Source organism: Morone saxatilis, unplaced genomic scaffold (genome assembly GCF_004916995.1).
Source record: "Morone saxatilis isolate NCDOM2014 unplaced genomic scaffold, NCSU_SB_2.0 Contig1, whole genome shotgun sequence".
In the NCBI taxonomy this organism is placed as follows: Eukaryota; Metazoa; Chordata; class Actinopteri; family Moronidae; genus Morone; species Morone saxatilis.
The window spans coordinates 14,877,373-14,899,920 of NW_023339651.1; the positions used below are offsets into that span (position 1 = coordinate 14,877,373).

The 22,548-nt window shown below is 39.2% G+C and overlaps 1 protein-coding gene across 1 annotated transcript in view; it reads right to left on the reverse strand.

The window, feature by feature from the left end:
* meiob (meiosis specific with OB-fold) overlaps positions 1-2,013 on the reverse strand; it is a 6,351-nt gene extending 4,338 nt beyond the window's left edge. Inside the window, exons 1-6 of the mRNA XM_035659546.1 lie at positions 1,958-2,013; positions 1,516-1,615; positions 1,261-1,318; positions 920-1,051; positions 612-684; positions 223-418 (exon numbers count right to left, since the gene is read on the reverse strand). Of these exons, the coding sequence (XP_035515439.1) occupies positions 223-418; positions 612-684; positions 920-1,051; positions 1,261-1,318; positions 1,516-1,572 (516 nt within the window). The 5' untranslated portion in view covers positions 1,573-1,615; positions 1,958-2,013. The remainder of the gene's footprint in view (positions 1-222; positions 419-611; positions 685-919; positions 1,052-1,260; positions 1,319-1,515; positions 1,616-1,957) is intronic.
* Between the last annotated feature and the right edge of the window lie 20,535 nt (positions 2,014-22,548).

The window sequence follows — 22,548 nt, forward strand, 5'->3', positions numbered from 1 at the left end:
GATAGATCCAGGCTAGCTGTTTCCCCCTGTATCCAGTCTTCTTGCTAAGCTTTGATACTGTTTGATACTTCAAACTTAAGATAGATGTAGAACAGATATTTTCTCCACTGGGAGAAACACACTGGTGACGTTATCACCATTGTTCCACTCTCTCCATGTATACACAAAAGCTATAAACTATACTATTTCACACTGAAAGACTGTGGCCTTAAGGTGCCCTACCGACTTCACTGCAGCCAGTACATTTATCACAGTGCCATCCAGCCTCTGCCCGTTGGCCACAATGTCTCCCAGAGAGTAGAAATCTGCGGAGTCCTTCACTGGCAGGTGGATCAGTGGCAGCAGCCTGTCCATTGTGTCTATGTCAGCACATAGAGTCACCTGGGAATGAGCCTCCGTCACCAGCAGCCTGTAGAGGCTGAGACAGCAGATGCAGGCCATTGAATTAGCGAGTCGTTTGACACCATCATCAGACATTACACGTTGTTACATCATATTTAACACAGTGTTACACTACGTGAACATCCCTACCCTCCAGCTATCTAAAAGCACAGCAGTATGAGGAAGACTTTCGATTCTTCTGCAACATCCGTATTGAAAGTAGTAATTACCTTGGTGTTGTGGGACAGAATCTGTCCCCTTTCTCTGGGTCTTTGTTGGAAACTAAAGGATTTTCAATGACGACTGGAAAAAATAATAATAAACAATTTTGTGCAAGTTTATCTTTTTGTTTTCATAATTAGCTTTTTAGTAAATTGTTTTTTCTACTCTAAGATTTCATTCTACAGTTACAGAAATACGTCACAGAATGCTAAATGCTACTGTTATTAATATATAAAATATACATATATTTTTGCCAAATCCACAAATTTTCAAGAATCTTAAAGGCTTGTTGGAACTTTGAGAATGACTTCCTGACCACAGTCTCCAATGCTGAAGCTGCTGGAGAGCCCGTTGATGTATCCATCGTTTCCCCAGGCTGTCACATTAATAAAGAAGTCAGGTGAGTCCTTTACGGTGAAGCCAAATGTGAATCTGTCTACACCAATATCTGAAATTCAGACATATTGGTTCGGTTAGCATTGCAGTTCAATGGAAAAGAAGAGGAGAGAAAAGCTCAGAGAAGAGATATTCATTTATCTGTTCTCCAGAAGAGGGGGCTGGTGTACAAGACACTGAGGTGCAGGACTGATTATTATATTATATATATTTTTAAATGAAAATAACAACTTAAGTGCAATAATATAAAAAGATACTAACTTTTTCTGTCAGGAAAGCTTTTGACATCAGATTTCCCAATAATGATGCCTGCCAGTTTCTGAAAAAAACATTACAAGGACAATGACAGTGTGCAGAATATTTTCACAGTTCAACACACAACAGGTCTGAAATGCATCATCACCAGTGTAAATGATTCCTGGCTATTAGACACTGATTTGTTTTAAGGGCTGCTTTCAGAATTATAAATATATTAAATTTCTGTAACTGACTGAAAAAAAAATCCTCTGAACTCACCGGATGGGAGACGTTTGGGTGCAGCTCTGAGATGGCAATGTAGGTCTGAGCAGCCATTTTGTTACTTTATATCCAGGCCAGTTTTTATCACATTTACAGACTGTAAAATGAGGTTAAACAAATAAAACAATGAGAGTTAACAGTTTGGTTTTAATTCCACCTGGTCAGAAAGTATCAGCATATCTCCCATTTTCTCTGAGAGCACAACTTAAAATGAATACACAAGAGTAACTTGTTGAAAAAGTAGGTAGTTAGCTAACAGTGAAACATGGCTTAAGTTAAGGTCAGCTAACTAGTTCACTGTATAAACTCCTCTGCAGATAATACACCACAAACCTCAACATGAAGTGACTCTGGACGTATTTTTTCAGAGTTATTTTAGCCATAGTTTGATTAAAATAGCGTATCTTCTGCTATATTTTGCTGTTTTAATCGCTCCTACCTGGCTCTGTTTTCCTCAGTTTTTCGCGGCAAAGCTGTTGCACGCGACAGGATGTGTGGAACTCAGATGATGCCTTCAGACGCGCTCGGAAATATTATAATTTCCATTAATACTAATGTGATAAGAAAAAAGGATCAGTGTGGTGAAGTAAAAATATCTGGCAGCGTAGAGGCTATGTCACATACTGATTGATATATTTTATAGTATACTCTGTGTGTTATATATTATGTTGTAGCCTAACTGGAGCATAGTTTCGTATCATTATTCAACCACTAACTATAGGATAGCTTCCTAATTTTAAAAATCCCACGATAAAATCAGCACATATGGCAAATATGGAAAAAGTCACTAACAGGCTACACTGTTGCCATTACAATGTGACTGCTGAAATTAAACACCCACCTCTTTGCATCCTAATTTGTTGAGAATATTAACATGAGTTACCATCTACAACTATGATCAGTTAAAATCTTTATAATAAAACACCTTCTACACAAAGCTGTAATGAAAAGAGACCTGTATTTCCCTGTTTTGGTAGACTTTACATGATGTTGCCAAGGAGGAAATCTACACTTTCAACACACATTTGGTACACATCTGTACAGCTGAGCAAACATGCAGGAAATGAGACTGAACAATACAACTGCTATCCCTGATGGACCCATTGACTGGAAGCTGTCAATTGTACACACATTTACATCAGAGAGAGACACGCACATATACACAAATTATATTTGTACACTGTGTGAGTCATTTCTTTAAAAGTATATGAAAGGTATCCCTGCACCTTGATATTACGTTGATAATCCATCCCAGTCATCATTCACAGCATGGGATTTGTTCTCAGACGGCTTTGCTGAGATGAATTTGACAGTTTCCTGGATTGTTTTGATAGCACAAAGCTGCATTTGACATGTGATACTGTCTTATACACCTAGGCAGGAATCAAAAGGTGTAAGACTAAACCCTTATTCAGCTCCACACAGCCTTGTCACTCCTCCACGGTGACTAATCCTCGCAGTCGGGCGTTTGGATCAGATATCTCATCCCTGTGACTAATGCTGATTCTCAGACAGTAATATGTCTGCTGATGTGATCTTATGGTCAATGTGTTTCTATAATCGCTGATCAAACAACAGTGCAGTAGCAGCCATAAAGGCCTTTCAAAACACAATAAGACAAAGTCAACATAGTGAGATTAGTCCTCATCAGACAGCCCGGTGTGTACTGTTCCATCAATGTATTGATGGACTTTGTATAATGTTGTATAATGTGAAACTGGGCTGATTAAATACATTGAACATTTACCTACGTGGAGGCATCGATTTGCTGTTTGCAACATTGCCTGGCTATTCAAATGAAACACAATTTCAAATTCTAATTTCATTAGGTTTTTCTGACTACAGTTCGTGAGTCCATTAATCACAGCAGCAATGTAAAGCATCATCAGATAAATCAAGTGAAACTTTCTGTTGGTTCAATGATTTATCCATAATAAATTCATGGCCTGTGTTAATCTATCATTAATCATTCGTTGATCCAAGATTCGGTTCTTTTGAAGATATTTGAATAACCTGTTTGAATTTCTTCAGTCATAAGGTCTTGCTTATCGCTTCTGATGGCACGCCTTTACTCAGGGCCGAGCAGGAATACCTGCAGGGTGTCGTATCTGCAGGGCTGCAAACACAGTCGCATGCAGGAATGTGCCGTGATTGGGTGGCCTCTCTGCTGCAGGTCGGCTCCCTGGAGGGCCTGCAGCCGCCTGACCACTCCTCTGCTATTAATCCATCATCTCAGTGTGTGCGTGTGTTTGTGTGTGTTCTGCTGTGCATGTCAGTGCATACAGTAGGGTTACGTGTTGTGTGTATACCTATCATGCTCAATGTCACGCAGGCACAATGCACACCAGGCTGTTCAAAGTGCAGAAAGTCTCCACTGCAAATGAGGGAAAATAACTTCAATCAGAGGAGATAATTATACTAGCAGTATAGTGTAATACTACTACAGTATACTGTACACTAAAATACTAGCAGGCCCTTAAGTGTACAGTAACACACCTATAGGTTTGCAGGAAGCCATACTGGAGGTCCTCAGCCCTTGGTTAAGCTGATTGAAATAATAACATATGAAACTTATCCATCTCAACTAAACTAAGCAGACAGCTTTTTTTCTGTGCTGTTCTTCTGTGTGACTTTTGATATATGAATCAACATCTTGATGTGAACACATTTTTTGCTTTTTAAGAAAAGAAGTACATCTCTGTACTACATCTTCATTTAGAAACCACATTAAAAATTAGTTTCATGATAAATGTGACTGTTTTAAAAAGTTAAGCTCGCTCCTCATATTGTGTTATATGCTTTCTAATAAGTGGATGTTGTAAATTAATAGTTTTTATTAGGTGACTATATGTGTCACCTAATAAAAACTATTCTACGCTCTATGCTGCCACTTTGCCCAGGCTTCTCTTCTTAAAGAGAAAGTATATCTCAAGGGACATCCTGGGTGAATAAAAGTTAAATAGAAAATAAAGAATAAAAAAAAATGCTATAATTTACTTTTTTTTAATGTAGGTGGCACACACAAACACAATAAAACAAATGCCCAGATTATCAAGATTGACTCTTGTAGAGATTCAGACCATAGGCGCTGTAGCCAATGTCAAATTTGCAACCAAAACTACCACATGAAAATATTCTCTTTTATTGATGCCAGTACAGAGTGAACCACAACCACACCTCAACAGTAAGGTATTTCTCCTTTGTGTGCCTGGTTATTATATCATAGTGGTGCAAAGTACATTCACTTAGGTACTTATACTGCTCATATTACTACATTTACACACACAATTTTTATTTTACAGCTACTGTAACTAAAGGCTTTGCAGAACATGAGCATATGATGCATTGATATGCAGTATATTAAACAACCCATTAGAATATAAATTAGCTCCACCTCAACTAGCTGCATTAATAAAATGCTGCTCACATGTTGCATCAATAGCAGTAACAACACTACCCAATAATACAATAGCATGATTTTAAATTATGTAACACTCACAGGAGCCATTAACAACTAATTCTTTAACTTTCGAGACTTTATTTTGCTGATCATTCATTCTTGTCCTATCCACTGGACCTCTGCGATGGCACCAGACAGGAGATTTGTGGTTCAGCTGCACACCCTGTGTAAAATTTGAGAAGAGAGGAAGAAGTACAGACACAAGTGGCTACTCAGAGGCATGGCAACAGAGACAACACACAGCCAAACCCAAGTTCTTTTAGAGCTGCACGGACTGAAAGGATTTGTCAGCTATAGTTTTCCTCTGTAGTTTTCTGTCTGTTCTTGACTAACAATAAAGCTGCGCAGACTTAGATCTTAAGTGATTTGTAATCAGGAAGTCTAAGAACTGGTGTATAAGAAGAAACAGATATCCACATGTGATGTACTGAAAAAACCCTTCTCACTGGGGTTTTACAGTATTGTAATTCTCTGTACAGGAAGTGGGCAGACAAGTTGCAGTATTTAGGTTGGTGGAACCAAAGGGTTTTAGTTCGCATGCAAACCTATGTATGAGTGCACACACTCACGGACAATAGAGCTATTGTTAAGAATGAAATAAATTGTGTCAGTGCACCAACTCCTGAAAGAGATATTCTGTAAGGATCTAATGGAACCAATCATCATTATTTTATTGAATCCGATCATTAAAACATATTGTTCTGTATGAGCCGTGCTTGGTGAGCAATATCTTGGCACGGCCTGAACTTCTACATCCAAGTATAGCTTTTGCAGTTGTTGGCAGCAGCATATGCAGTCTTTATTGGCTTCCAGAAGTGGAAGACGTCCAAACTGCAAGTATGTGTACACTGTAATTTCCCTGCCACCTTTGTGACTAACTATACTGTAGCTGCTGCACCGTTAGGGCTGCTCACAGCCATTGAATCCAGCTGGGCCCTGGTAGAACAATGCACTCCTCATCCTCGTGTCTGTGAGGGGGTTGGGGGGTGTATAAGACCGTGGAGGAAACCTTAAATGATGTTAATAACATGCTGTTGAAAAGCAGCACAAAGAAAGAAATCAGTGGCATGCATGATGTCAGCTCCCATCATCATTATGCCACCATACTGAGGTAATGGGAGGAACATTGTGGCCGTGGTCATGTTATTGCTATGAGTCTTTTTGTTTTGCAGGTCCAACCATAAGACAGGAAACATTACATTACACAACATAAAAATGATAATTAAACACGGGGGGAACTTAAAGTGACATTTTCTGTCACAAAAACAAGAGTAAAATTAAATAAAAAAGTATTTTCTGTTGTCATGTGTTTTCAGTGATTTCCAAGCTCTTATCGAAATGTAAAAACCGAAGCCTGCTCTGATGCAGCTGTGGTTTGGGCTCTTTTAAGTCACCAACTACACAAAACAGGTATCACCACTAACACACCCAGCTCAGGCATGCTTTCTGTCTTCCTATTGTCTGGCTTGCACAGTTATGGCCTTAATCCAAAATTGTGGCATCCTCATGCAAACGTTAGAACGAGCGGGGGATGGGCAGGAAATTCAGTCCGTGGCATTACTTTACAAACCTCTCAGCAACCATGGCCAGTGCCATTATGAAGGTTGAGTCAAGAACTGGCTGTGCAAAGTCAATGGCAACAAATGTAATTCAAAAATGACCACTGAGCATGAATTTTTTTTATATTTAATTCACTTTAAGACTAATGGTGTGTCCTAAATACATATGAAAGTGACAAAGTGACAAAACGATGTATACTTTTTTGTAATAATTACTAAAACAGTGTAGTTTACCGGCATGCTAGCAGCTCTGTGAGGCTGTACTTAGTAACAGTGGTGCTAACGTCTGTATGCTAACACACGCACAAAGACAATGCTAACATGCTGATGCTTAGCAGGTATGTTTACCTAGTTGCAAGCTAGCTAACATTTGCTAACTAGCACTAAACATAAAACAGGCATAAAGCTGAGGATAATGGGATAGTCATGAGTTAGGTATTTGGTCAGATATTGAGCAAATTACATTTTGACCTAATAATGGCGCTGGAGAAAAAGTTATCCTCCAGGGGAACATGAATGTCTGAGTCAAATCCCATAACAGTCCGTCAAATATTCCTGAGATGTTTTCATGTCAACATGGCTAAAAAGTGTGGATCTTGTAGAAAAGACATTTAAAAAAAACAACTAAAACTAACTTTTTTGCACACGCATCCCTTCAGCTCCCAGTACAGTACGGGCCTATCATTACTTTGTGATCTGAATTTCGGAAGATGTTTGAGATGAGATTCAATAGTAGGGTAGAATTTCTGTGAGTGTATTATTTCATGCATGTTGTGTGTTCAAATATGTGCATGTGTGCATGTAATCTTTAGTATCGAGTTGCAGAGCATCGCTCAGTTCAAGCTTTTTATGCACTCAGACAAAAACTCCTGACTGATATACTGCCACTGTCAATTTTAATGTTACCAAGAGACATTTTTATCCATTCATCATTTTAACCATGGAAGGCCCAGAGCTGTATTTCAGCTACATCAAAGCCTATCCTGCTATATCAGTCTATCACAAACGTCTTCACAACATCCACTGTTAAGGTAGTTCCCCTCTGACAGGCCCTGACAGAAATATCTCGCTCCAGATTTGACCCTAAGAGTCTTTTTTTATTATTTTAAAAGAGAAATCTTTGAAGTGTTTTTTCTTCCTCAAATGAGGGCAGCAACACATTTCTTCAATTATTACCGAGTGATATATGAAACAGAAGCTTTCATTTCTTTTGCCGCATGTGTTCCACTGAACAATGAAATCATTATATTCTGGAACATCGCCCCTAAAAGTGGTACGAGGCAGGACACAGTTTCACGCTATTGTGGCATTTATGAGCTGATTGTTAAATGATTTCAGTGTTGCTTTGTTTAGGTGATGATTTTATAGCATGTGGGACTGATGTTCTGTGTAAGGAATCATCTGTATGGCCTCAACATATGCAGACAGACTGCTTTTCTTTTATTTATAATGGAATATTGTATCCGGAGAGTTTCATTAGAGAGTGAAATATGCAATGTTTGAATAACAGTGACATCAAGTCTAGTAAAATACTTACTGTTTGGAATATAAAACTCATTATGGTGTATTATTGGACTTATTGTAAGCCGTGGACTTTCCAGTAGAGGACCAGATTTGTCCATGAATCATTTGTATTTTTTTCCAAATGTGGAATGAACACTGGAATTTTTGTCCTCTAATTTACTGGTGCCATGGTTAGAAATGCTCAGTATTTTTATTCATATCCATTGTTCATGTTCATTGTGCGGTTATAAGTGTCTCTGTTTTCCCCTTTTACTTATCATAGTTATGATCTATTTATACTGAAGGATTTAATATCCAGAATAACAGAGATATTGATATTGTGATGTCTCAACATCTCAAGGTTATTCTGCACATGAATAACGGATCTCTGCTGTCTGTGCACCTTGTGCTGCTGGCTGCTCAAGCTAATGTATGACATCAGACAGAAAGCACATTAATCTACCAGGAACATCACGTACCTGATTTGTATTTTTTTTTTAGATATGTCCGTTCAGTCTCCAGCGACCTTTCAAAGGGTTACCAGAAATGGGATTTGTGTGCTGAAACAGAATTTTTATAAATTAAGTTCATTTTGGGGAATAGACTTCCTTGCTTTCTTGCTAAGAGTCAGATAAGAAGATTAATACCATACTCATATCTGTCTGTCAACAGCTAGCAGCCAGTTAGCTAACTTCGCAAATAACCCCAACTTAAATCACAATTTAGCATTTATATACTTGTTTTTGTGCACATTGAACAAACTTGATGTAGAATTTTAATAAGTGACCAGTTAGTTAAGTTCTTTTAGCTTTAGACAGAGCTAGGCTATCTGTTTCCAGTCTTCGTGCTAAGCTAGGATAACCTTCTACTGTAGCTTCATATTTAACTGACTGATATGAGAGTGGTATCAACCATCTCTTCTAACTCTTGTTAAGAAAGTGAATACGGTAAGCATTATTTACATTAGCTTCACACACAAGCCCCAGGTTGTCTTCTTTTACTCTTAGTTTTTTGTGAAGATTTAACTAATAAGCTATAACTAGTGAGCTTTTGATGTACTGGTAAGCATATTTGTTTTAAGTTAGCTTTTCCCGCTGTTTCCAGTCTTTATGCTAAGCCAACCGGCTGATAATAGACATGAGGCCATCTTCTGATCTTACTCTCAAAAAGAAAGTAAATAAGCGTATTCTAAACTATTTAAAGGATTCCTGCCAGTGAAGTAGAAGAAGACACATTTATGTCACTGACAAACTCTCACTACTTCTTACTGCAAGTTTGATAAACTGCTGCTGGTATGTTTCCCCCTCAAGAGTAGAAAAAAAAGAGATGTTCTCTATTTTCAAGAGACCAGATGTTATTGCAAAGTGAGTTATCTGAGAGACATTGTAGCTCTGTGGTGCTTTTGCGGATATAGGAGCAATGTTCAATTTACACCATGGCTTTCAGGGTAGCCCTATTTTTTGGCAGCAGAGTGGCACTGTACCCATGCACACATACATTATTCCACTTATGTGGAAAAACAGCCTATCATTATGTTTTAATTTATACAGATATTATTTAGCTTGGGACAATAAAGAAACTATATATTCACCATTGCAGTGTTTTTATACTGCTCTCAGCTTAGAAACAATAGAAAATGCCAACACACAGTGGACAGGCAATGGTTTGCGCTACTTTGCCATGACATTTATGGACATCCCCAGTGTGTAACATGTGTTATGTGTAAATACACATACACGTTGACAAGTGCTTTACTATTAGCCTATTATTCATTTCAGGAACCTAAAAACACAGAGAATTACAAATGTACACACAGAAAAAACTGTGGCAACAGTGAGCCAAGCTCCCCATCGTACTTTGAACATCGAATGGAAGTAAAAAATGGTTTTAATACATTTGTAAGACTGCAGGAGAAATTCATCAAAGGCAGACTTCTACAATGCCACTGTAGAGACAGCAGCCATAATGAGTCTTGCATTGCAGCGCTGCACTGATGCATCAGACGCCTGTAAGAGCCATCCACAAGGCGCTCTGAATCGTTTCTGTTGGATGTCACTTAGGCCTTCTTCAAACCAAACTATGCCATTGGAGAGAAAAGCCTCTGTCTCATCTGTCTCTCCCAGTCTTCTCTCCTTGGGATGGTACTAACATCACATATGGAAGACATCATGCTGTTACAGAGCAGCTCTCCTCACCAAGGACTAATAACAGTGTGGCTATGGGTTTAATAAAAAGGAATGGAACGAATTATGGCCCCATCCCAGCCAGGGCCATCATGTACTGCAGCGCATTAGCGTGGCTCAGCAGCCAGGCCAGACCAGCAGAGACTGGGAGGGATGACAGAGGGAAAGGGGGAGGATGTGAATGGGAAGGGCCAAGCTTCCTAGCAATAACCAGCCAGGCTCTCAGGGTTGGATGCTGTGGTGGAGAAGGAGAACACACAAAGAGAGATATGGAGAGAGCAAGGCTGCGGGCAGCGCAGAGACAGCCTCTGCCTGGGGTAATGGGACGTCAGCGGCAGTTTGACAAAAGATGTTAAGCTGAGTCTTGATTAAAATGGAAGTGAGAGTATGTCATGCTCAGCTAAATAAGTGACTAAATGAGAACGCATGGAGTCTCTGGGGATCCAACAGTAAAGAACCCACTGAGAATGAGAGGAAAACCGTGTGTAGAGCTGCAGGAATGTAAAACTGGAGACAGAGAAATTAAACTGAACTTGTGGGCGATTGATCAAGTTAGTGACTTAAAATAATAGTCAATGGAAAGGAAAGAACAAGCTCTATTTGTTGATTTTATATAAAATACCTCGTTTGGGTAATTGATTCCACATAGTTAGGACCCTAAAGAGGTCACAAGATAAGGATGGGAAATAATCAAAAACATGTTCTGGGACACAGAATTATGTTTTTTTTTCTATTGTCCAAAATAAAAATAATAATTTAAAATCTCTGGACAGTTTTACCTTTTATGCTTCCAAAAAATAATCAAATTTTAACAATCTGAAAAGGGAAGATCACTAGTCACAACCACTCCAAAATTGTCTTCATGCATTTTTCTTTTTATTAAAACAATAGCAATAGTCCACTTACACATGCAGATGAGACAAGAACACACACACACACAAACATCTGTTTGAGTAAGTGAACTGTTGCTTTTGATTTATTAAAAACAAAATGAGGAAAATTTGTGAGTGCTCGCCCCTACTTAGTTATGAGTTGAAATAATACTCTATGACATCTCAATAGAAATTCTGCCAGTTTGGCAGCTCAAAAGTGAGGTAGACAAAATACAGAAACTTCATCATATGATACAATAACCATGCAGTAAATACCAGTTTAGTAAATCTAGTATTGAAATCTTGACCACTCTCTTTTTGCCAGTGCAGTTTTCTTTCTACTTGAATTTACAGATTAATACTCTCTAATATTCTAATAGTCTTTAATTTTACATAACTAATTTAAAAAGGTGATTGAATTAAAACTTACATATTACAACATTCAACAAAAAATTGTTCACTAGCTGCTCTTTAACTGTGATATTCAGTAGCTGTAAGATCTAAGGGATTAATGTCAAAATCATTATTTTATTTTATTTGACATAGCAGTCTGGACTCTTACAGGGAGCCTCGCCCTGACATTTCACCTCCCATGGGGGGGCTTAACCCCACCACCGAGACCACCTCGGAGTTCCACCACGGTGATCACCATCGCTATGACCGTATTGCCTCTTGTCTATTTATGTAAATGTGAAAAGTCAATCAAGCTTGATTAAGAGAATGACAGAGCAGATAAAGACACAAGCGGAGTAGTTAGCAGGGAAAGTGGGTGCCGGTGCTTCATGGGTGGGCGGACCTAGGCCCTAACCCTCAACTCAGTATGCGACGACATGTCTGTCCTCAGGTCAGCCGCCAGCGTAGGAGATGACAGGTTAGTTCAGACCTACAGCAATGCAGGGAATCCTAATGGCTCCATCAGTGCAAGTGCAGTCTGTTATGTTATATTCCATCCTCTGAATTTGACCTGCATGTCACTGTTTCAGCCCCTGCCCGACATTAAGTCTGTGAAGCCAGGAGACTTATATTTGGCCAACGACTGTCTGGGTTATTTCGGAGGTTATATTCTACAATTTTGCTACTGTCTCCACCTTTTTTCTGTTTTTGGTCACTTGATACGGACCTCCATGCCAGCTCACCGTCTCTGTCTGTCTCTAAAACAGGTCTGTTTCATTAAACCTACACAGACGTCTGTTATATTTGGATTAGAATACACCAGCTCGCCTGATTTGCTCTCCCACTTCTCTTTTTGGGACATTTATTTTGACCTAAGTCGTTTTCCCCTTCACTGTCAGTGACGTTATACTCTGGACCACCAGAGTTGGACTTCTGGTATTTCACTCTGGCCTCTGGATTACATACCTATATCTAGGGATAATTACATCTAGAAGGATTTTCACTGAAAGGGCTCAGTGCTGCTCAGCCCTGTCAGCTGAACTGGTTAACTCAAATGCTACTGTGCTTTGTTTCGATGATACAATCAAACAGAACATTTACAGGAATACGTGCTGTATATATGGACATTTCATATTAGTGACTGGAAAGCTAATTCATCTTTACAAGATTATTTGGGAAATTCCCCTGCTTGTTCGTTTTTCAATAACAACTGATAGATGTGTAAATGGGGACTCATTCATGAATAAGTGCCAATGCATTCCTGATATTAACAACATAGTCACTCAGTAATTGATTTCCTTTAGGCCTTATGACTACTCCAGTGCGTCAGACTGATCAGCCCCAGCGTGCTGCGGCCTGGAGAGTGGCTGTTTTAAATGCAATGGCATGTCAAGTTGGCCAAAGATACATTTGTGTTGTAAAAAGATATATTAACTCAGATGCACATGCATGCATGGGTGGCTGCGGAGACGCTGCATACACACACGCACATAAAATCACATACATCTGCTCACCATCCTTGTAATTGTGGGTCCATCAATATCATATTACCTGTTCCTTTGGCTGCCTATTGATCATGCCTGCAGCGTCTGTTCATGTGCTGGTTACGATGTGCTCTATTATCTGTGTGTTAGTGTCAGCCTCTCAGATTGGGGTGATGGGACTGACTGTGCACCATGGAAGGGTTGGGCGCTGGGGAGATTATGGTTTATCCAGGCTACCACCCATTGATCTCTGGGAATTTGAAGTGTCTTTGGTACAGATAGACAGCTTATGGCCTTATGGAAGATGTTATGGTGGCCTGCATAGGGTCTATGGATTAGATTTTGACCAGTATGTATCTCTAAAGGCTGATACAGAAAGCCATGGTTTTGTATTGAAGGTGGATTTCAATTCTAATAATATTTAGATATTTTTATTTATATAGATATATTTCATATTTATATTACAAAATAAAAAAATAACACAGATTATAACTATGTCTATAGTTATAATCTATATTAGGGGATCATCATAATAATTAGGATTAATCCTCTGGCGACCATGAATGTCTGTACAAAGTTTCATAGCAATCGGGCCGATAATAGTTGAGATATTTAAGTCTAGGTCTAACTCTGAGGAAAATAAAATTGTAACCTCAATTGTGTATCACTGAGGCATGATTTGCTAATATTAGATTTGTATTTAAAGGTCCAATATAGGTCTAGTATTTCAGTCAGTCAGTATTTCAGTGTCCTTGAATAGCCTATCCGTGTCTTTTTCTATGAGTGAAGGTTCACCTCTGGACAAGAGCAGACTTCAAGATCTATAACATATGTTTTAGTATTAAAATGATTGAGGAACATGTGCAATTACATTAGTGCTTATATTACCTCTATTTAAACATTTTTAGACAGTGCCACAGGCTTACCGATGAATTATGCCTGAGTTGGACCGTAAGGCCCGTCAGTAACATTCAAGCAGTCATTTTATATAATTAAAAAATCAAGATATCAGTCGTAATGTTTGTCTTTCCAACCTATTCTCAGCTGCTGGATGCTATTTAAAGTCATCGGGATAAATGGCAATTTAATGGATATATAATTTTTCTCTTTATTAATTTCTGGTTTGTCTTATCCCCCAAACCAAAGGATGTCAGTCTGATGTCTGAGCATGTAGATTCTAGAGAGCGGTATATGGCAAAACTGCAGTGTATGGCCATTATGGCTGGAAAACAATGTAATATTTTGGAGCCGATAAATAGTAATTATGACTATGTTGTCAGTGCCTTCCTATCATATCATTTTTATTGATGATTTAAATTGTGAACGATAACCACATCTGTTTGTAGTTATATTTGGTGATCTTCTATCTCAGCTTGTGTGTTTCCTATCATGAAGGGAAAGGAAAAGAAAGATGGAAAATGCGTGTGGCCAACGATTTCTATTTTTCTTGGGCTCTCTCGTCTCATTTCTCTCTGCAGTGTTGAAGGCCTGACCTGGACACTGGACTCATTCCCTCTTTCTCCACCCTTGTCTAATTGCCCTCATCTTTTTGCTCTTCCTCTCTTTCTCAATCACCCTTCACCCATCTGTGCTGTCTGAATCTGCATCAGTCTGTCTCTTTCTCTGCATCTCTGTATCTCTGCAGCAAAACTGGTGCCTGTAAATCGTGGGCTGGTGTGTATCTGCGCTCGTGTTTTTTTCGTGTGTGTGAGATGCTTTTTATTGAACACTGACTATAAATCTCTGACCTCCTCGCAGCCTCTGAGTAAAGCGCTCTGATATTAAATAATGAGACTCGGGGAGGTGATCTGGTCCCCTGTCAGGCCCCTGAGGGATGAGATGCGATATTGTTCCCATCTCTGGCTCCAAAGTGGGAATTAACTGTAGCCTGGCTCCCAGCAGTACACAGGAAGAGGACACTGTCTCCAATGTGCTTGGGTAATCACTGGATATAATAAAGCTTGATGATCTTTTCTCATACCGACTGATAATATTCGTTTAGACTGAGCTGCTGACCTTCGGTGAGTACACAGTGAGTCAGCAAGTTACTCTTTGATCTTTTTTTTTAAAAGAAAATAATACTAATATGTATTTTCAAAAGCACTGGTAAACAATTTTAGACTTATTTCCATTGTGGTCCCTAAAAAATGAGCAACCAAAGAGTTTACATAATGATGCTGATGCATTAGGTAGCACACAGGATTTAACTGGTTCACATCAAGTGTACTGGCTAGTGTAGTTATATAACAAAAGTTAGCTTCAGCTAGGTAGCTCGCTGTAAAGGCTAGTACTCATCGTGTTTTTCTAAGGATAATGAGAATAGCTTGAGGTTGGCTCCATAAGCTCCCATGTTAAAATATAAATGTTTACAGCCTGGTTAAAAAAAGTGGTTTTGGTCTTTATAGATAATTTCTGAGTTCATGACAACTGCATCTGAGGTGAATTTTTAAATTATATCATGGCTTAAACTTGTGAATAATTAAGGACGAGACTGCTTTGTGGGTGCCAGGTGGGCACTGTCAGTTAAGCTAGCTTGCCACACACTTCACACACAAAATAAATAGAAGAGTAAAATAAATTAAATATAAATGTATTTTATCAACTGATTGTTGGTACATGAAAAAAAATGAAAAGCTTTTTGTTTTGTTTTATTAACGGATTTAAGATAATAAAAAATCAATTTATACAAATCTTTGCAGTTAATCTCTTTTCAACATGGTTTCTATCACACATATTCAACAAAAGAAATGAATAACCAAGCAAATGAGGCAAGTAAAATGAAAAGAAAAATAAACACTGTTTTTACTATTACAGTGTTGTCATGGATATATCTAATAGTAATTTATAAGTTATAACTTAACCTTTAATATATTGCCAATACATATTCTTTTTTTAATGACCACTATGAGCAAACTAATATAGGACATTTATGTTGGTTGAATTGCCTCACACTCTCCTTCATAACTTGCAGAAAGATACAAATCATGGATCACTTGTCTAATAAACAGCATTAAGAGCAACAGCAGCAGCAATAATATTGATGAGCAGACCTGAGAAAAAGGTTTTTCCCCATATGAGCAAGAGTTCTTACTTTCCCTTTCGTCTCACCCCCCGAGCGCCTGAAAGACGATCGTGTCCCTGAAGCCACTCTCCGTCTCCTCAGAGGGAGCGAGAGGAAACTCCATCTGACCTCAGAGAGTGTTCAGAGAGAGACTCCAGTGTACAAGAGGAGACCTGACTCCCCAGACATCTGTTATGTAGAATGGCATCTAATTTACCTTTAGGTGCGGAGGGAAAAACAAAGGATAGGAGGAAGGGGGGAGGTGAAAGGGGAGTGTAGGGCTTGGGAAATGGAAATAGAGCTCTGTATGTGTGTGTTTGATACTACTAAATACATGCATTTACATCTGCCTGTGACATTTTTTTTTATACATGCCTACATCATGAATTGAACCTACACGGGAAGAGAGGGATTTTATTATACCTGACGGACCGGCATGAGCAGAGATGAAGATAATACCATGACTGTGCATAGAAGGAAAAGAAACTTTAGCAACAGACGATCCAATGGAGGACACATAACAGCCTGCACACACTTTCAATCAGAGTCCAGAAACACATGCAATGAGCACTTGGCACCTATGATGCTACCAAATTAATAACATACAGTAAAAGAGATATCACAGATTACAACCTGAATGTATTTTGCAGTGTGTGGACTGACTAAACTGAAAACAAAGTCTCCAATGTTGTCTGTGAAGTAAACTCGAGTGAGCAGCCTGTTGACTTGTCCGAGTGCAAGTTAGAGAGCACAGGGACCAGAAACAGCTGTGTAATGGCAGGTCCCTCACACGGAGACACAGCAGGATAATGAACGCGAAGAAGAGGCGGGAGCAGGCAAGGTGGGGGGTCATTCAGGGTTCTTAGGTTAACTGCAAAAGTCTCAAAAGTCTCAGATTTATTCAGCTCTTCTGTTAGGAAAACATGTGTAACATGTTTACGGGAAATTAAATTTGACACAGCAGCACAGGGGAATGTAGTACAAAATGAAGAAAATATAATAAAATACAGAATAAAACAAAATACATACAAATACAAAATAAAAGGTAAAATAAAATTAATATTTCTCAATAAATTCTAACCATTAAATCATTTAATTATCAATTACTTCTTTATAAAAAGTTGTATTAAAGCTTTAGCCCATCTTTATTTATTTTCTGTTTTAATTTTAAGATTTTCTCTCTGCACTATCAACCTGAATATGTAAAATATTTTCTTTTATGTATGTAAGGAGCACATATTATAAAGAACAACTTTTTTATCTTTCCCTGTGCTTCCTAGCCACAACTGAGAATAACTTAAAATCAGCTTCAGTATGCAAAACCTGTGTTGTGTTTAAATAATTGTATTTTTTACACAATTATTCTAGAATTTCAGAAATTACAAATAAATCATTAATAATTAATAGCCACAGGTCATTATCAAAAATAACTGTCTATTCCCAATAGGACAAGTAGCCTCCTTTTAAGAATCTGCCTGTTTCAGAAGTTAAAGATGCACTTTAAAGGTCAAAGGTCACGCATAGATACCCACTGCGGGGTCAGCTTCATTAGGTGTTAATAACCCTCCCTAAGGGCAATTTGTCAGCTGTCCTTCCTTCCTTTTTTTTCTAGCTCAGCTTCTTTTTTGCAATAAAAGACAACCTGTTCCCATCATTAACAAAATATATTAAATCCGCTCTATTAATTGCTTCATCTGGCTGGTTTCTCCACTTTGTCTGTCTCCTTCCATTCCCGAAACGTTAAATGACCGAACCACCAAGCATCTTGGATCCGAAGGAGCACAAAACCTCATTGAACTGGCTCTGCTGAACATATGGTGGAATCAATGAGAGGGTCCATTCATTGAGCGAACTGTCATCAGGAGGCCATTCAAATGGAAATAACATATACAAGAATGTAACACAGGAACTTGGGTTTATTCCCAGTGATTTGTAATTAATGTATGGTATATGTCTTTGTTCTTCCCTTGATCTGCTAATTAGAGAGGAAACTCGGGTGCAAATCCTCTCTGCTTCACTGGAGGAATGTGGCTCTTGCAGCCAAAACCAAGTGTTTTCTCCTAATTTGAAGCTTGCTTGTCAAAGCAGAGAAGGCCTCATATTAAACCAATCACAGGCTGTATGATTTGGCATCCATTCAGGCAATTACAATAAACAGACAACAGCAGGACTGAGAGTTTGAAGGACACCTTTTTGATGTTTAAAGCTTTGATTCCTGTTCCCTTTTTGAGCTGACCAAGTTCTCGTTAGCAGGGTATGAGTGAGATTCAACAGTCCTCTCACACTGAAGAACAGGCCTCTGGTTCAATCACTGTAAAACCTTTGAATGGGCGGACCACACTGCACAATTTTAAAGAAGGATGGCATATTTTTAAATTATTAAAAAATATGTTAAGGCTAAAATTCAAAGCCCTGGTTCTTGTCAATAATAAACTGCACAGCATAGTTATTCAGTGAAATAAGTGAATGCCAAGTAAACAACCCAAAATATTCTAATATGAGAGAATATAAATGGCTGCTGTTTGTAACTCCAAATACATTACCGACCTGGACGGACAGGCCCCAAGATACAGGTAAAAGGTCCCTCACCCCTATAGTAAGACACGCAGACTGAAAGCCAAAATGGCTACAAACAGTCAGACACTTTATTTCTTTGAAATCTCTTTGGAGTCATTTTGCAGTCATTTTGCATCTCTTTTGAGTCATTTCTATATTGTTTAGTCCTTTTTTAGTTTCTTTGTGGTCAAGAGTGTGAGCTGTGTGTGTGTGTGTGTGTGTGTGTGTTGTGCTAAAATGAACACGGTTTCTACAACAGAGATGCATGTTTTGATGGTAGCCTGTTAGCCAAGAGTATCTCAATTTGTGACAGAGTTATAACGTAATAATTATCCGAGAATTGTTTCAGCATGTGGCCAGTCCTGAACATTCAGTGTCTGGGGGTATATCCTGAGAAAGATCCTTTGGTTTCTGGCTACAACGAATAAATAGAGAAACTGGAGGGTTATTAAAGTGTGAGACAAAATGTTGTGCATGTTAATAAAGGATCTTCAGTGATAGAGTTAAGGTCTCAGACTCAGGTATGTCTGGCTGACAGCAGACTCTCCCTTTTCCTTCCTTTCCACTTCCATATTATATAGAGGTCAGAGGGCAACAGATGACTCCTCTATCAAATGACCAGGACTCACCCCACCCACAAAGAAATCACTCTAGTGGGCAATTGTTTCATCAAAACTTATTACTTATTATAAACTTATTTTACATTGAGTTATCTACATTCCAGATTGATAAAATATTTGGTGTCTGTGACTGAAATCCCAGCACAGTCACACTCAGCCACAATCTGTCACAACACAAGCGATCATAATGTCACATGAAAGAATTTATTTCCTGAACAATTTCCTCAATAATGACCAATTCAGCTCTATCATTCACAGTAAATGAATCCATTACAGGGGACGGTAACAGATTGTAATCACTTTCCCCTCATCAGTCTGAGAATAACCAACTGCATATATAAGGGTCAAATGACCATAAGTGACCCTGGTGGTGGAATGCACTTTAAACTCTGACCTCTGGGCAGGCCAGAGAGCTGATCCTGACCTCCACAGAGAAGAGCAAGTCGTGGAGCGGAGCAGTGACCAGTGAGCAGTTGCTCAAGTCACTTCAGGAGAGAGAGGGGATGTTGTTTGGGTCATTAAAGGGGAATGTGGACAGTAGATCGACTATGTGTGGCTATTCCGCTGTGAAACAAAACAGACTTGTATTTAGTATGTTAGTGCTTATTCTGTGGATTTTTAGAGTTCAACGGTGGCAGGATTTTGTCAACATATTGAGGAGCATGAGGTCCTTCCGCTGACTTGGAGTTCATCAAAAACAGCTGTCACTCTGTTTCATTTATACCAGTGCTTTATCATAATTTTATATCCAACTTGAACTCTTTCACATTAATTACCACCTTAGTTCAACTTTATTTTATATTTTAGTCATATTTTAGTCGTCTTTTGGTCAGTCAGTTCACCACTTTGGTCCCAACTGCAGTATCTAAACAACTATTAAATTAATTGCCACAACATTTGGTACAGATATTCATTATTCCCAGACAATACACTGACTTTGGTCCCCAGGCTTGTCCTCTAATGCCATTGTGGTGCTTAAAAATTGTGGTTTTGACAGAAATCTATCTAGAAAACTACTGGATGTATTGCCATGAAATTTGGTTTGAATTAGACTTTGATGATCTCCTGACTTTTCATCTAATCCCATTATCTGGACTTTATGACCAAAATACCAGCAAAACAAATGACATTCCCATCAGGCACAGCTTCACTTTGTGTTTAGCGCTAACACGCTAAACTACATGCTGACATTAACATTTAGCTCAAGACACTACTTACTGCCAGCGTTTTTCTTGTTCATATCAGTCATGATAGGAAGAGGAGTACACCTGCTGTCGCCACAGCTTGACCAACCTGGCCTCCATATGTTCTGTCAACGTGATGCATTGTATCGGCATGGAAATTTCAGGCGCTATGTTTGCCACTTCACACAGGCACAGTGAGAAAGAAGACACTGACCTTGGGTAATCTAGTTGTGGTTCTGATCAACTGTACGAGAGCGTGACAACGGCAGAAATTCACCAAATGTCAGAAACGGGCTCAAATCGTGGAACGTATGCACAGCTTTATTCTTCCTCATGTGCATGTACATGGCATGTATGATCCTCAAAAACAAAAACATTGTACTGCATGGCACAGGCACAATGAAAGTTTGGTATTTCAGAATGAACCGTTAAATTTTACCAAATGAACTAACAATTAATTTGCACCAGTATGGGCATGCAGTAGGCACTACGGTAAGCTGTATGACTGCCTGGCAAGTGTTGTGGTCCCTAAAAATGTCTTCCTGTCCTCCAGCTGTTCCATGCCTGATTGAACCCATGCAGTGCCCTGTAAGCAAGCTGGCAAAGTCTCCAAAAAGCCATCCCTTTTCCTGAGTGAGGACACTTGACCTCATCAAGGGTCACCAGTCACTTTCATTAGGGGTGTAAAGATCTGAAGAGGTAACATTGGCCCATCCATCCCAATATCCGGGTCTGGTCTAATCCATGTGTCTTTGGATGCTATGCACCCTCAGTGGAGCCAGACGCTCACATGGACCATTGACAGGAGGGTCATTGTGTGAGCGACAGAGAAATGTATCAGGAATGGAGCCAGGGCTTTTTGGATAATGGCCTGTTCTGCAGACCTGCAGCTGAACCATCTTGTTTGCATATCAATACCGTCAGGCCTGAATAACTTCAGTCAGCTGATGAATAAGAGATTTGCTGCTATCTCAAGTCTCAGGGCTCTTTGGTGCAGAGAGAGACATAAAGGAAACTTTTCACCAGCGGGAAACTCATCGACATAGCTGGCTGGTTCCCTTTGCGCACTCCTCACCCATGAATGGGGTTGGGTGACTTGAAGATATTCTATAACTGGAGAGTATGCAGGGTGGAAAATGAATACCACCCACCTGTCAAATGCTGGCAAGTTTTAGCAAAAAAATTTCAAGGTAACTGATCATCTAAAGTCTATTCTGAAAATGTGAAAGTGGCTGCTGAGTTTTGAAAAATAGGTTACTTTTCTTCGCTGGTATGTCGATATTTGCTCAAACAGCTGTAGACAACAACAGTGAGAGCCGTAACACAGAACACAGTAAAGGTGTGTGCCGTTAATTTGCTATAAAGCTCCATAGAGGTGAGGGGAACTGCAGAGTTGGGTGATAATTCTCTGTGGGTTCTTCACAACGTGCAACCCTTTTGACATGACATGTAGTCTTTTGATCCATCGTTAATACAAAAATGTTGATGTGTGCAGCTTTAAGTTCACCTACTGTATTATGTTTCCACAAAAAAGAAAAACATGTACATTTGATTCCAGCTTGCCTTTCTCTGCTGGCTTTTTCTACTTTACATGGGCCTGGTACGGTTCGTGTTAGCCACGCAGTGATGACATGTGTTTTCACTACAGTCTCACAGCAGGGCCCCCCCTCAACAGAGCCACATTGTCACGGCCAGCGGATTGGGTCAAGAATGTGTCATTGCATGCAAACGACAGGAGAGAGGGGCATTTATAGAGTCCTTCCTCTGTTGTACTTATTATCAGTACTACAACAAAACTGATAAAAAGAACAAGAATGCTGAATGCTGTTTGCTGGTTACGTCTGCAAATAACCCCCCCACCCCCCACACTTGCTCAAGATAAGGGACACAGGCAATGAAATCACATTATAATAGAGAAAACAGTCGTGAGTTGTGCCATCCCGGTTCCCCTGCTCATGGCTGTTTGTGGCATGGCTCAGTAAAACTGCCTCCCCCTCCCATAATGGAAAAACCTTAAAATAGATACCACTACTGATTTGTAATGAAATGATATAAGATTGTAGATGGATGGAACAGAAACCACAGTAATGACTGTGCAGCCCTGAAAAGATTAAAATCTTGTTCAGCATACGTGTGTTTGTGTGCCCTTGTGTGT